The sequence below is a fragment of the Streptopelia decaocto genome (genome assembly GCF_964273445.1).
Source record: "Streptopelia decaocto genome assembly, chromosome: 8".
Classification (NCBI taxonomy): domain Eukaryota; kingdom Metazoa; phylum Chordata; class Aves; order Columbiformes; family Columbidae; genus Streptopelia; species Streptopelia decaocto.
Genome location: NC_138662.1, coordinates 4,491,152 through 4,503,365, shown reverse-complemented (window position 1 = coordinate 4,503,365; position 12,214 = coordinate 4,491,152). Strand labels below are relative to the sequence as shown.

The 12,214-nt window shown below is 59.7% G+C and overlaps 3 protein-coding genes across 3 annotated transcripts in view; all 3 read left to right on the top strand.

The window, feature by feature from the left end:
- Positions 1–1,680, top strand: part of FANCD2 (FA complementation group D2) — a 44,349-nt gene extending 42,669 nt beyond the window's left edge. Inside the window, exons 42-44 of the mRNA XM_082060479.1 lie at positions 705–851; positions 1,370–1,441; positions 1,543–1,680. Coding sequence (XP_081916605.1) covers positions 705–851; positions 1,370–1,441; positions 1,543–1,620 — 297 coding nt within the window. The 3' untranslated portion in view covers positions 1,621–1,680. The remainder of the gene's footprint in view (positions 1–704; positions 852–1,369; positions 1,442–1,542) is intronic.
- BRK1 (BRICK1 subunit of SCAR/WAVE actin nucleating complex) lies at positions 1,590–2,680 on the top strand. Its single transcript, XM_082060482.1, has 3 exons — positions 1,590–1,822; positions 1,902–1,984; positions 2,063–2,680. Exons 1-3 carry the CDS (start codon positions 1,705–1,707, stop codon positions 2,087–2,089), a joined length of 228 nt encoding a protein of 75 aa, XP_081916608.1. The 5' UTR covers positions 1,590–1,704; the 3' UTR covers positions 2,090–2,680.
- Positions 2,681–6,768: 4,088 nt separating this feature from the next.
- APEH (acylaminoacyl-peptide hydrolase) lies at positions 6,769–12,212 on the top strand. Its single transcript, XM_082060306.1, is given in 23 exon segments — positions 6,769–6,869; positions 6,984–7,092; positions 7,174–7,297; positions 7,422–7,503; positions 7,621–7,696; positions 7,818–7,960; positions 8,122–8,259; positions 8,335–8,426; positions 8,535–8,575; positions 8,640–8,761; positions 8,945–9,005; positions 9,108–9,202; positions 9,286–9,337; positions 9,408–9,496; positions 10,543–10,684; positions 10,814–10,891; positions 10,964–11,044; positions 11,124–11,212; positions 11,304–11,494; positions 11,564–11,666; positions 11,740–11,846; positions 11,923–12,026; positions 12,029–12,212. Coding segments are annotated over 23 exon segments (2,268 nt in total). The 5' UTR covers positions 6,769–6,839; the 3' UTR covers positions 12,148–12,212.
- The last annotated feature ends 2 nt before the right edge of the window (positions 12,213–12,214 follow it).

Below are 12,214 nucleotides of genomic sequence, written 5' to 3'. Positions count from 1 at the left end.
TGCAGCATTAGTCTGCAGCTTGTGGCTGTCAGCAAGTAGCCATCTCCCTTCCTCGGTAGGTAGTTTTGGGGTCCAGCCACTTGTAGCCTTGCTTTTTGCTTTGGACTGGAACGTTGTGATTGTCTATTGATAACCTCCAGAGATAACTGCTGCTTCACATGTGTCAGACATACCCCAACATTATGAGCTGCACACACAGCACCAGCAGCAATGCAGCGTCCACCCGTCTGTGTGCCGGCAAGATGTGGCTGCCACGAGCAAGCTGGCAGCGGGGTGAAGTCTGTGCGTGAAGAGCTGCGCGTTGTTCTCCAAGAACAGAGCGAGTGACACCACTCTGTTGCTGAGATGATGGAGTAAAGGAAAAGGAGATTCTCAAAATGATTTTCCAAGGGTCAGCAGAATTCATCTGACTTAGGTAGAGCAGTTACTAGCCTGTTTCTAAGGTTCATGAGAAAAGCTGAGGCTTCTTCTATTTTTATCCAGAGTGGATATGGTTGTTTGGATTGTTGCAGGACAAAAATGCTTATCTGAGTTTTATTTTTTAACAAAAGCTAAAAAACAATTTGGCCAAGAAGTTGCATAACCTGGGCAAGCTTTGTGGGAATCATGTCCCATCCCTCTTGCCTGTAGGACCAATGGCTTTTTAAACAGGAAGAATACAGGCAAGACTCAATCACAGTCATGTTTTACTGTTTCCTATCTAGATTCACCAAGACATTGGACTGACCAACCATGTGCCCTTGCTGAAGAAGTCCCTGGAACAGTTTGTGTACCGCGTGAAGGCAATGCTGGTGTTCAACCACTGCCAGGAGGCGTTCTGGGTGGGCATCCTGAAGAACCGCGATCTTCAGGTGAGAATCACTGTCCAGCCTGTGGCAATTAAAACCTGGGAAAGGACAGTGCCCAGACAGCTGTAACTCTGCCCTTGTGTGCGGGTAGAGCTTAAAAGGCCAAATTCATTGTGACCGTATTGCAGTCATGTCTAGTGCTGCAGAAAGAAGTGTTTTATTTGAAGATGAAGGGCCTGCATCTCTGAGGGCTTCCTTGCAGCACCAAAGGGGTCAGTTTCAATGGGTTGTAACCGGTGGGCCTGGGGGGTCCTTCCTCTGCTCTGGGCAAGAACCACATGCAAAGGGAAGAGGTGAAGGCCACTTCAATGCCTCTTCACACTCTTGTGTGTGGCTTTAACAGAAGCCAGTTCAGGCCATTTCTTCCGTGTTTCACTGCTGAAGCAGGATAGTTGAAACAAAATCTGCTTTTGACTCAAAAGCTTTTTATTTCAGATGGTAACAGTGCTGCTTTCTTCTATTCCACCCTCGTATCTGTGGCTGCGCATACACTCAGTACAGGTCTTTTCCCTTTAACCTAGGGAGAAGAAATTCAGTCTCAGGTGTCTGAAGAGCAGGACTCGGATGAGGAGGACTCCGAGAGTCCTGCCGAGGTAACTCCCTCGGGCCGGCCCGGCTCACCCCTCCTTATACCGCCGAACAGGCGGGTGCGGGGCGGGAGCAGCTCCGGCTCTGACGGCGCCGATCCCCGCAGGAGCGGAGCGGCAGCAGCACGGACGGCAGCGGCGAGGACGCGGCGGGCGGGGCGGGCCCCGCGCCCCGGGAGCCCTGAGGCACCGGGCGGGGCCGGGGGCGGGGCCGGGGTCGGCCCCGGGAGCGGGCGGCCCCGCGCAGGCGCGGTGCGGCGGCGGCGGCCATGTCGGTGCAGGAGGACCCGGTGCAGCGAGAGATCCACCAGGACTGGGCCAACCGCGAGTACATCGAGGTGATCACCAGCTCCATCAAGAAGATCGCGGATTTCCTCAACTCCTTCGGTGAGGGGGCCGGGGCGGCGCCTGGCGGGCGGGGGCGGCGGGGCGGGCGCCGCGCTCTCTCACCGCCGCCTCCCCGCAGACATGTCGTGCCGGTCCCGCCTGGCCACCCTGAACGAGAAGCTGACGGCGCTGGAGCGCAGGATCGAGTACATCGAGGCCCGGGTGAGCGGCGGGGCGCGGGCGGGCCCGGGGCGGGTCTGGCCGGTCTGGCCTTGGCTGAGGCGGCTCCTCTTCCCGCAGGTCACCAAGGGCGAGACGCTGACGTAGGCCCGGGCCGCCCCGCCGGAGCCCCGCACCGCCCCGGGCCCGCCGCCGCCGCCTCTGCTCGTGTTGCCAATAAACCGCTGTGCTCCTGCCCTGCCTGCTCTCTGCCTGCCTGCGGCCGGGCCGCGGGATGCCCGGCTCCCCGCCGCCGTCCTGGATGTCCAGAGCCTGCCCTTGCACCCGCCCGGCTCACGGGGCTCGCACCCGGGGGCTGTGACGGGAGGGGACGCACGCCCGGGGCTGCTGGCAGCTCTGGGAGGCACCTGACCCCCCGACCCAAACTTGGAGTCGCAGCAGCAGATCTGGTGATCCTGCTGGTTTGGAGGGTGTCTGAGCCTGCACACCTGGTCAGCGCTGGGTGGGGACAGCAGGCTCACAGTGCACACGCCACAGGAGAGTGCCCTTTGCTGGCACCTCGGGACAGGTGCTTATTCTCGGAGGCAGCTGGCAAGGAAAAGGAAATATCTCTTCTCTTCCCACCACTCTGTTCATCTCTAGTTTTTCAATGGGCGTCTAGAGCTGCAAACTCACTGCTCATGTTTGTTTGGGTCCACGCAGTTGGTGTGAGTAAAGATCTTTTTGCTTCCCAGCAGACTTCAGATGTCTTGGTATATTATTCTGCAATTGGAAGCCCTTTTTTTAAATTATGGCGATGTGATGTCTGCAGCGTTTCCTGGTCACCTGGTTAACTTTAATGTTCTTTGTATTTTTGAGCCTGGCAGGTCTGACATCAGCCGGTGGCTCCTCAGCATAGGTCTTCCCCCAAGCTCACAGTTTTGTTTTCCAAAGGAAGTTCTGTGTTTTCCATTGTTTGAACAAGTGCTCCCCCAGCCTTGCCCTCAGCTCACCTACCCAGTTACACTTCACTGGCAGGTTTGGCTGCCTCTGGTGTGTGGTCCCAGGGGAAACAAGTGCTTCATGCCGACTGCAGAACTCGGAGTGGAGCAACCGCAGATCATCGCACTTTCACTCAGGGGTGATACCAAGTGATGAGAGGTGATGCTGTCATACAAGACTAGCAGGCAGAGGGAAAGCACCAATGTCTTTCCTCAGAGGCAGTTGCTCTGCGGGCCAGGTACACCCAAAGTACACCTGTGGCCCATGCACTGCTTATTCGGGGTGTGCTGGAGTGGAGTCCTGAGGTCTCTGTCCTTGGAGATAACCCAGTACCTGGCTGGACAAGGTCCTGAACAGCTTGATTTGACTTTAAGGTTAGTCATGCTTCAAATGTGTGGGAGAGGGTGGGGCAAGCTGGAGATCACCAGATCTGCCTCACTTACCTGAAGGTTTATCACCCAAAGTCTGAGCACGAGACAGAGGGTACCACAGACATCCCTGGGACTGCGGCAGTGCCAGGCTGACTGCTTGAGATCCATTGTGTGTTCCTGAGCAGTACGGTGGTGTCTCGGATCCCTTCCTGGTCCCCTTCAGGCTGTTGTCCTGGTTCTCCCTTTTTCCTCTGACCTCAGGCTTTCCCACAGGAGTAGGTGTTGCCACACGGTGTGACCAAAGCCATTCTGATGCAGGGATCTGTCTCCTGCAGGGTTCCGCTCCTCCCAGCACTCAGCTCAGCCTGTCTGGTTCGCCTCCCAGCAGGGATGCTGGGCAGCTCGCTGTGGAATGGAGCGCTACTCTTTTCCTTTCAGGGAGTCTCGGGAGTTCCCAAAGTCTCTGCAAGACCTGACTTTCTAGTTTGGCCGTCTCTGCGAGGTGAAGAAGTCTCCAGGTCCTCGGGCTGATCCTGCTCCCAGCAGCTGCTGCTGGAAAGGCTGTAGCCTTCTAGTAGATGAAGCTTTGATATATTTAAAGCATTCAATTGTTTTTAAGACTGGGAAGTTCTGCTCACCTTTTTTTCTTGTACTGTGTCTTTTTTTGGGATATGGTGCCCAGGAACCCACATTAAACTTTTCTGGAGTGGATTTGTGTATTCTAAATCAGGAGATTGATTTATGTACTGTGTTAGTGGTGTTGTTTTCCCTACCATACATTTAACATAGCAGGAGATGACAATGTGCTTTGTGTCCTCAAAGCTTTACTCTTGTCCTGAGAGAGCTGGGTGCTTGGGTGCCCTTGAGCACAACTTGTCCATAGCTGAGACCTTGTGGTGGTCTGAGACCTTTTCCCAGGGCCTGAACTGGAGAGCAAGCTGCTTCCAAGCCTCTAATGAAGGTGCCAGATTGAAGCAGTTACATTAGAGCCTGAGCCACATCCGTAGCTTCAGACAGGTCCACACTCCCAAGGTGTAAACAGCAGGGTTTAGCGCTTGCTGCCTGCCCGACAGGCTGCCAGACCTCCTGCGGGATGGGAGCAGTCCCGCAGTCCTCATTGCGTTGACAGTTCTGAGGTTTGGAAATAAATGATAGGACTGAATTTTGACCTTGGGAAGGAGATGAGGGGATACTGTGGTGACATCACCATTTTTCTGATGTTAGAAGAGGGAGGTAGAGCTTGAATGCAAACTTTGCATACCCCATGAAGGTGGTCCTGTCTGATCCAAAGCACATATATTAAGATGAGTGGGTGGATTGGACCAGACTTCTCAAATAATTCTAGCCTCTAGAAAATTTACTTTTGGGCTCTCTAGATTTCTACTGCTAGCAGGGCCTTGATTTTCGGAAATGGCTTCAAAGTCAAATGTACCTTCATCCCCTCTGTGTTGCAGGCGATTGAACCTGATAGTAATTCGGTGACCTGAGGTGATCTCAAGAGAGGAATGCGTCAGGACACAGGGGAATTGTTGAGGAAGAGCTGCTCATTGTCCCTAATGGCTTTGCCAAGCCTGACTCTTTAGTGTTCCCAGAAGATGGAGTCTGCTTGTGTTCTAGTGCCAAGGTGCTGACAGCAGTGGAAGGCACCTTGAGTAGTTGTCTCTCCCCCCAAAAATAGTAAGATAAATAAGCACCATAGGGATAATGTGTTAAAAGACCAGAAAACTTAATAGCTGTGGTTGTGACAGGCTGAGGCTTTCAAGTGTGCAGTGTGTACTATGACTGTTGAATCAAGTCATCTTTCTTTAAACTTTCCATTTGGTAGAAGTGGCCTCTTGGCCACGCCAGGTCAGTGAGCTGGGAGAGTCACGGGGGGTACGGCAGGTCTCCAGGTTCACTTAGGGTTTTGTCTGGTTCCAAGAAGCTGCTAGCAGTCTTGCTCTGAACTCGGCAAAGCATCAGGACCTGGGACTTGGTCCCGGTGCACATAAAAGCTTTAGAGTTGGCTTCCCTTTCCCCTCATCCTCCCTCTTCCCCCCTGCAGTCTGACACATCCTTGTGCCTTTCCACTTCAAATCATGGAAATGTGAAGCCAGTAATTGACAAGAGCCCTTTTTGGGGGGAGGATTCTCACTGGGTATGCCGTGGAGCAAAAGTTTGATAAGGATATCCTGGGGAAACAGTGGATGAATCAAACTCTGGGTCCTGCCAACAGCTCACCTTGACTCGTGTTCACAGGAGATCCATGTGTAGGTACAGAAAGAGCAATCCCAGGAAGTCTCCAGGGACACCTCTGATATTTAGCCTGACTTAAAAGCTGGGTGTGCGTAGTGTGTGCTGCTTGTGGCAGAGAAGGGCACAGATGGTGTCGGAGCTGAGGCTGGGTTAAACATTGCTTTTAACTCAAGAGAAAGGAACTGCAGGAATAAAATACTTGCAATGAAATGCTGCTTGTGTGTTGGAGGAATGGGTGCAAGAAGTGGATTTACATTACCTCTTAGAGGCCATTCTCTACCCTCTGCTGCTGGTGACTTTACTAACCTTGGCTGTTTCCCCTAATAAAACTGGGATAGCAGTACCTGCTTTGGCTGCCCTAGCTGTGTAAAAAGGTGAGGGTGGACTATTGACATCCTTTGTGCTGCCTGTCTGCCCAGAAGTGCGTAGGAAAGGGACTGTAGCGAGGAGGAGGATCAGCAGGAGCAGGGAATGGGCCCTGGGCCTTCCCTGAGCTTCCCAGGTAAGTCCCCCAAGCCTTCCCTGTGCTCCTCCCCAGTCATTTGGGAGCAGGGCAAATGTTTTGTATTAGTAACAACAGAATTGAACTAATGAAACAATTATAGATGTGATGAAACACATGTTCTTCAAAATACTCTTTAGCCTTGGCTGCTGGTACCAGCACCTGCGGAGGTCAGTAATTCTCCAGAGAGCAACACACCTTGGTGTACACCTTCAATTTATTTTGCCTGCTCAGTCAGAAGGCTCATGCCAAAGCCAAGGGGATGTGCCAGGCCTCTCCCAGCCCCAGCCTATTGCTTGTTTTTGCATTAGCTGGGAAGAAAAGAGATTCTCAGGGCTCGGGCTGTGCACTATCTCCTGTATGAACAGGCTGAGGCTGGACACACCACGCCAAGGGCTCCTTTGGTCTCCGGTGATTGGGCTGCCTGCTTATTGTAGGCTCCAAAATCCCTTCATGAACATGGTGCTGTGGCTGCTCAAGCACCTGCAGTGCTAACTTGCTGCTGCCGCCCCCAATAAACAGTGTAGCTCAGCACCCCGGTGTCTCCCATAGTGGTGTTGGTGCCAGTGCCACCTCCGTTCCTGGTGCCCCTGGGGCTCACAGCCACCAGCCCCTTCTTCCCCAGGGGTCAGCGTGTGTGCTGCCGGGCCGTGGTGCCCCACAGCGGAGGATGGGACCTCCCCGTGGCGGCGGGCAGGACAGGCAGCGCCGGGCAGGCCCTGGCGCCGGCTGCTCGCGCACGACCTGGCAGCCTGCCGCACTGCCGAGCACACGGTGCCGGCGGCCCAACGCGGCGGAGCAAGGCCACATGGATTCGGGAACTGAGCAGGGCACGGAGGTGGGCAGGGGAGGCTGGGGGGCTGCGTGGGTGGGTGCAGCCTCTGTTTGGGGGGTGGGTGTAGGCAGAGGGGTGAGCCATCCCCCCCACCAGCATGCCTCTGCCCCTACCCAGGCGGCCGCCAGCCCTGCTGCCTGCTACCGGGAGCTGAGACGGTTTCCGGCTGTCACCCGTGCCGCCCTTGGCAGCGTCGCGGAGGGACAGACCTTCCTGCTCTACACCGGTGAGTGACAGGCACAGCGACTCGGTGCTCTCTGCCTGCGGGCCCGGGGCAGGCAGTGACAGCGACGGTCCCGTCCTGCAGAGTGCAGCCGCCACGACGTGCCCCGCCACCGGCTCCTGCGCTTCAGCCGTCACTACAGCCTGCAGCGTACGGCCAGCGGCCTCGCCGTCAGCCGGGCAGCGCTCAGCGCCGAGATCCACAACCAGTATGGCACGGACGGGCTGTGGGATGGGGCGGTGTGGCCAGTGCCCATCGCGTGGCCAGTGCCCATCGCGTGGCCGGTGCCCGCGGCATGTGCCCACCGCAGCCTCCCTCCCTCCCGCCTGCAGGCTCCTCAGCCAGGACTCTCCCTCGGGGCAGCACCGTGCCGTGCTCAGCCGATGCCCGCGGCAGGGCCACGAGCTGCTGGAGGTAACACGGGCTGCCCCGGCCATGGCAGCCTCGTGGCTCCCCAGGCTGGCTGGAGAGCTGGCATGGAGTGGTGGGCCCTGCGGCCATGGTGTGCTGGTGCTGACCCCTTCCCTTCAGGTGTGGGGCAGCAGCGGGCGCAGCCACAGCGTGGACCTGACAGCGCTGGGGAAGCACGGGGAGGTGTATGCGGAGGGTAGGGCCCCTGCCCCCTGCACCGTGCCCCCTGCCTGCAGCACAGACGGTGGCCCCAGTGCCTGCCTTGTGCCTGGCTGTGCCTGTGCCAGCCTGGGCTCTGGCACCTCTTTCCATGCCAGGGCCCTTCGCCTGCCTGGCCTGGTCCCACTCGGAGGCACGGCTGCTCTATGTGGCTGAGAAGAGCCGGCCCAAACCACGGCCCCCCAGCCCCTGGGATGTGCCAGGAGCAGCCAGGCTGGTGGAGGAGGACGAGGATGAGGAGGTGAGCGCCATGTGCTCTGTGAATATGCCACGCACCCTGTGTGTGTGCTGTGTGCCCCATAAGGATGCTGTGCACCCCAGAAGCATGCCATACACCCCACGAGCATACCCTGCACAGAGCCCTGTGTCTGGGGCCATGGGGCTGATGGGGCTGTGCTGCAGGGTGAGCAGTTCGTGTACCATGAGGACTGGGGGGAGGCGCTGAGCACCCGCAGCGTGCCCGTCCTCTGTGTCCTGGACCTGGCGAGCAGCAGCCTCTCGGTGCTGGAGGACATCCCGGAGCACCTCTCCCCCGGCCAGGTAGGACGGGGGGCATGGAGAGTCCCCGGGGCGGGGGTCAGCCTGGGGCTGTGGGATAAGCTCAGCTGTTCACAGGCCCTGTGGTCCCCAGATGACAGTGGTGTGGTCTTCGTGGGCTGGTGGCATGAACCCTTCCGCCTGGGGCTGAGAGCCTGCTCCAACAGGAGGTGGGTCCCCCAGCACCACGCCGGGATGCCTGCGCTGTGCTGGGTCAGCATGGCGGCGGGGGCCAGCATGCCCATGGGGCTCCAGCCTGACCCACGCCTCCTCCCCAGGTCAGGGATTTTCCACCTGGACCTGGCCAGTGGGCGCTGCGGTGAGTACTGGGATGTGGGGCGTTACTTGGGGGTCCCCGGGGTGCTCAACCCTGCCACCCGCAGAGCTGCTGTCGGCTGAATGCGGTGCCGCCTGCTCCCCCCGGCTGAGCCCCGATGGCCAGCGCCTGCTCTACCTGGAGGGGACTGTGGGGGGGCCCCACCGCCAGTGCCTGCGCCTGAGCATGGTGAGCGGGGCCCTGCAGGTGCTGGGCACGGCTGTGCCACCCTGCACTATGGTGTGGTACCCAGACTGGGATGTCACAGCCTCTCATTGTGCCCGGCTGGGGCCGGGGGTTGGATCAATCCCCAAGCCCCCCTACCCCAGTTTCCCTGGCTGGGGCCCATCCCTGACCACCGGCTCTCCGCAGCTCACCTGGCAGACAAGGCAGACGGTGACCGTGCTTGAGGTGGTGCAGGAACCCACGGAGGGTGAGTGTGGCACAGTGGGCAGGGCTGGGTGCTGCCAGGGGGATGGGACCCCCCATGCCAGGTGCCCAGGCCCCGGCTCACCATCGCTCTGCCCACTCCCAGCCTTTGCTGGGATCTACACAGAGGAGCTTCCACCGCGGTGTTGGGCAGCCGACAGCCGGCGAGTGGTGCTGAGCACTCCACAGCGGAGCCGCACGGTGAGCCCTGGGGACAGGCGGGTCAGGGATGTGGCCCCCACGCCCCGCAGTGACACAGCTGCCTGTGCTCTGCCCCCTTGCAGGACCTGCTGCTCGTGGACACAGAGGCAGCCACTGTCACCAACCTGACGGCAGGTACGTGGCACTGGGCTGCCCACAGTGCCCGGTGAGCATCTGTGAGCACCGATGTGCTCTTTGTCCCCAGAGTCACCCAAAGGGTGCTGGGAGCTGCTCACCCTCCAGTGGGACCTGCTGGTGGCCACCTGCTCAGCCCCAAACCGTCCTCCCAGCCTGGTGAGTGGAGCCATCGCACCGTCTGGCACAACTATGTGGCACAGCAATGCACAGCCAGGCAGAGCATGGCACGGCACAGCACGGCACCGTGTGGCACTGCATGGCACAGCTAGGCATGACCAGGCACAGCACGGCACAGCCAGACCCAGCACAGCATTGCAGGGCACAGCCACGGCATAGAATCACAGGACCATAGAACGTCCTGAGTTGGAGGGGACCCATAAGGATCAGTGAGTCCAATTCCTGTCCCTGCACAGGACAACCCCACAGTTCACACCGTGTGTCTGAGGACGTTGTCCAGTCTCTTCTCGAACACTGTCAGGTTGGGGCCGGGACACCTCCCTGGGGAGCCTGTTCAGTGTCCAGCACCTCTGGGTGAAGAATCTTTTCCTCATGTCCAACCTAAACCTGCCCTGGCACATGTTCCTGCCATTCCCTTGGGTTCTGTCATTGGAGAGAAGAGATCAGCACCTGCCCTTCGTCCTCCCCTTGCGAGGAAGCTGTAACTGCGATGAGGTCTCCTCTCAGTCTCCTCCAGCTTGAACAAACCAAGTGACTTCAGCCACTCCTCATACATCTTCCTCTCAAAACCCTTCACCAACTTCCTGGCCCTCTTCTGGACACTCTGCAGTAGCTTAATATCTTTTTTATCCTATGGCACCCAGCCCTGCGCACAGTGAATGCTCCGGGTGAGGCCGCCCCAGCGCAGAGCAGAGCGGGACAATCCCCTCCGTGCACTGGCACGACACAGCGCGGGGGAGCACAGCGTGGCGAGGCACAGCCAGCTCCAGCGCGGTGTTGCATGGCACAGCGTGGCAAGGAACAGCAGAGCTCGGCAAGCGTGCCAGGACCCAGTGCAGCATGGCGTGGCCAAGGACAGCACGGTGTGGCACAGAGTGGTGTGACAGGCACAGCACGGCACATCCAGACGTGGCATGGCACAGGATGGTACCACAGAGCACTGGCATTGCAGGCAGGCACATTGGAGCCGATCACTCCCAGCAGGGGACAGGGGTGCCATGTTGCCACCCTTTGCCTGTCCCCAGGTGGTGGCGGTGCTGCCACCAGCAGGCCAGGAGCTTCCCCTCTGCTGGGTGCCGGTGGAGGATGCCCCAACAGTGCCCGGTGTCACCTGGAAGACCATGACGGTCCAGCCACCCTGCAATGGGCAGAGCCCCACTGCACACAGTGAGCGCCCGGGGGTCCCCACCGCACCTGGGTGCTGCCTGGGTGCTGGGGACCCTCAGGAGCAGGGGGAGGGCAGGGTGCTGGGTGCCTGGGGTGGCGGGTGCTGAGCAGGACCTTTCCCTGGTGCAGGCACCCAGACTTTTGAGGCTCTGTTGCTGAGCCCACCGGACAGCATGGCTCCACACCCCCTCGTCGTGTGCCCCCACGGTGAGTGAGGGGATGGTGGGGACACCCCAGCAGCGCTGGTGGCACCCTGGGTGACGTCCCCACCGGCCCCAGGTGGCCCCCATGCAGTCTTTGATGCCCGCTGGCGTCCGAGCATGGCTGCGCTGTGCCAGCTGGGCTTCGCCATGCTCCTGGGTGAGTGTTGGGGAGCTCGGGGACACATGGGCCCTGTGCCTTGCTGGAGATCTGGCACCCACGGCCCCCATGTCCCCAGTGAACTACCGTGGCTCCCTGGGCTTTGGCCAGGCCAGCATCACCTCCCTGCTCTCCCGTGTGGGTGAGCAGGATGTGGCGGACACCCAGGTGAGGGGTGCTGGGCTGGGGGTGCTGGATGGGGTGCTGCCGAGGGGCTCTGATGTTGGGGTGCTGATGTGTGTGTGCCCCACGGGCGCAGCTGGCGGTGGAGCAGGCGCTGCATAGCGAGCCCTTGGACCCGCACCGCCTGGCCCTGCTTGCTGGTTCCCATGGAGCCTTCATCGCCCTGCACCTCCTCGCCCGTGAGCCCAAGCGCTACCGAGCCTGTGCCCTGCGTAGCCCTGTCTCCAACCTGCCCGCGCTGCTGGGCACCTCTGACATCCCTGACTGGTGAGTGCCACCCCCTACTCCATGCCACGCCACATCCCCACAGTACCCATGGCTGCCTCTGTGCCACAGGCGCTATGTCTCCCTGGGGCTGCCGTACTCCTTTGAGCGGGTGCCCCGTGCCGAGGAGGTGGCCACCATGCTGCTGCGCTCACCCATTGCCCAGGTGGCCCAGGTAAGGCAGGGGCAGGATGGGTGCGGAGTGCTTGGTGCAGGGGGCTGGGCACCCACTGCTGGCTGTGCTGCAGGTGCAGACGCCGGTGCTGCTGTGTGTGGGTGGCCGGGACCGGCGAGTCAGCCCCACACAGGCTCTGGAGTTGTACCGGGTGCTGCGGGCCAAAGGGGTGCCGGCACGGTGAGTGGGGTTCAGGGGGGTGGGAGCAGGGAAGGAGCCCCCCGCGAGCAGCTGAGCATCCCGTCCCGTCCCGCAGGCTGCTGTGGTACCCAGAGGGCGGCCACGCGCTCACCGGTGTGGAGACAGAGGCCGATGTCTTTGGAAACTGCGCCCGCTGGTTTCTCCAGCACGTGGGACAGCCCTGGCGGGACAGGATGGGCCGGCACAGCACCTAGCACCCACTGCGGCCCTGCGGCTGTGCCGGCCCCAGGGTGACTGCTGGCCCTGGGGACCACACCAGTACCAGAGCAGGATGGAGTGAGCGTTCCCAGGGGCAGGATGGCGTGGGTTGGAGTTTGGAGCTAAATAAACGTCTAAGACTCTGTGCA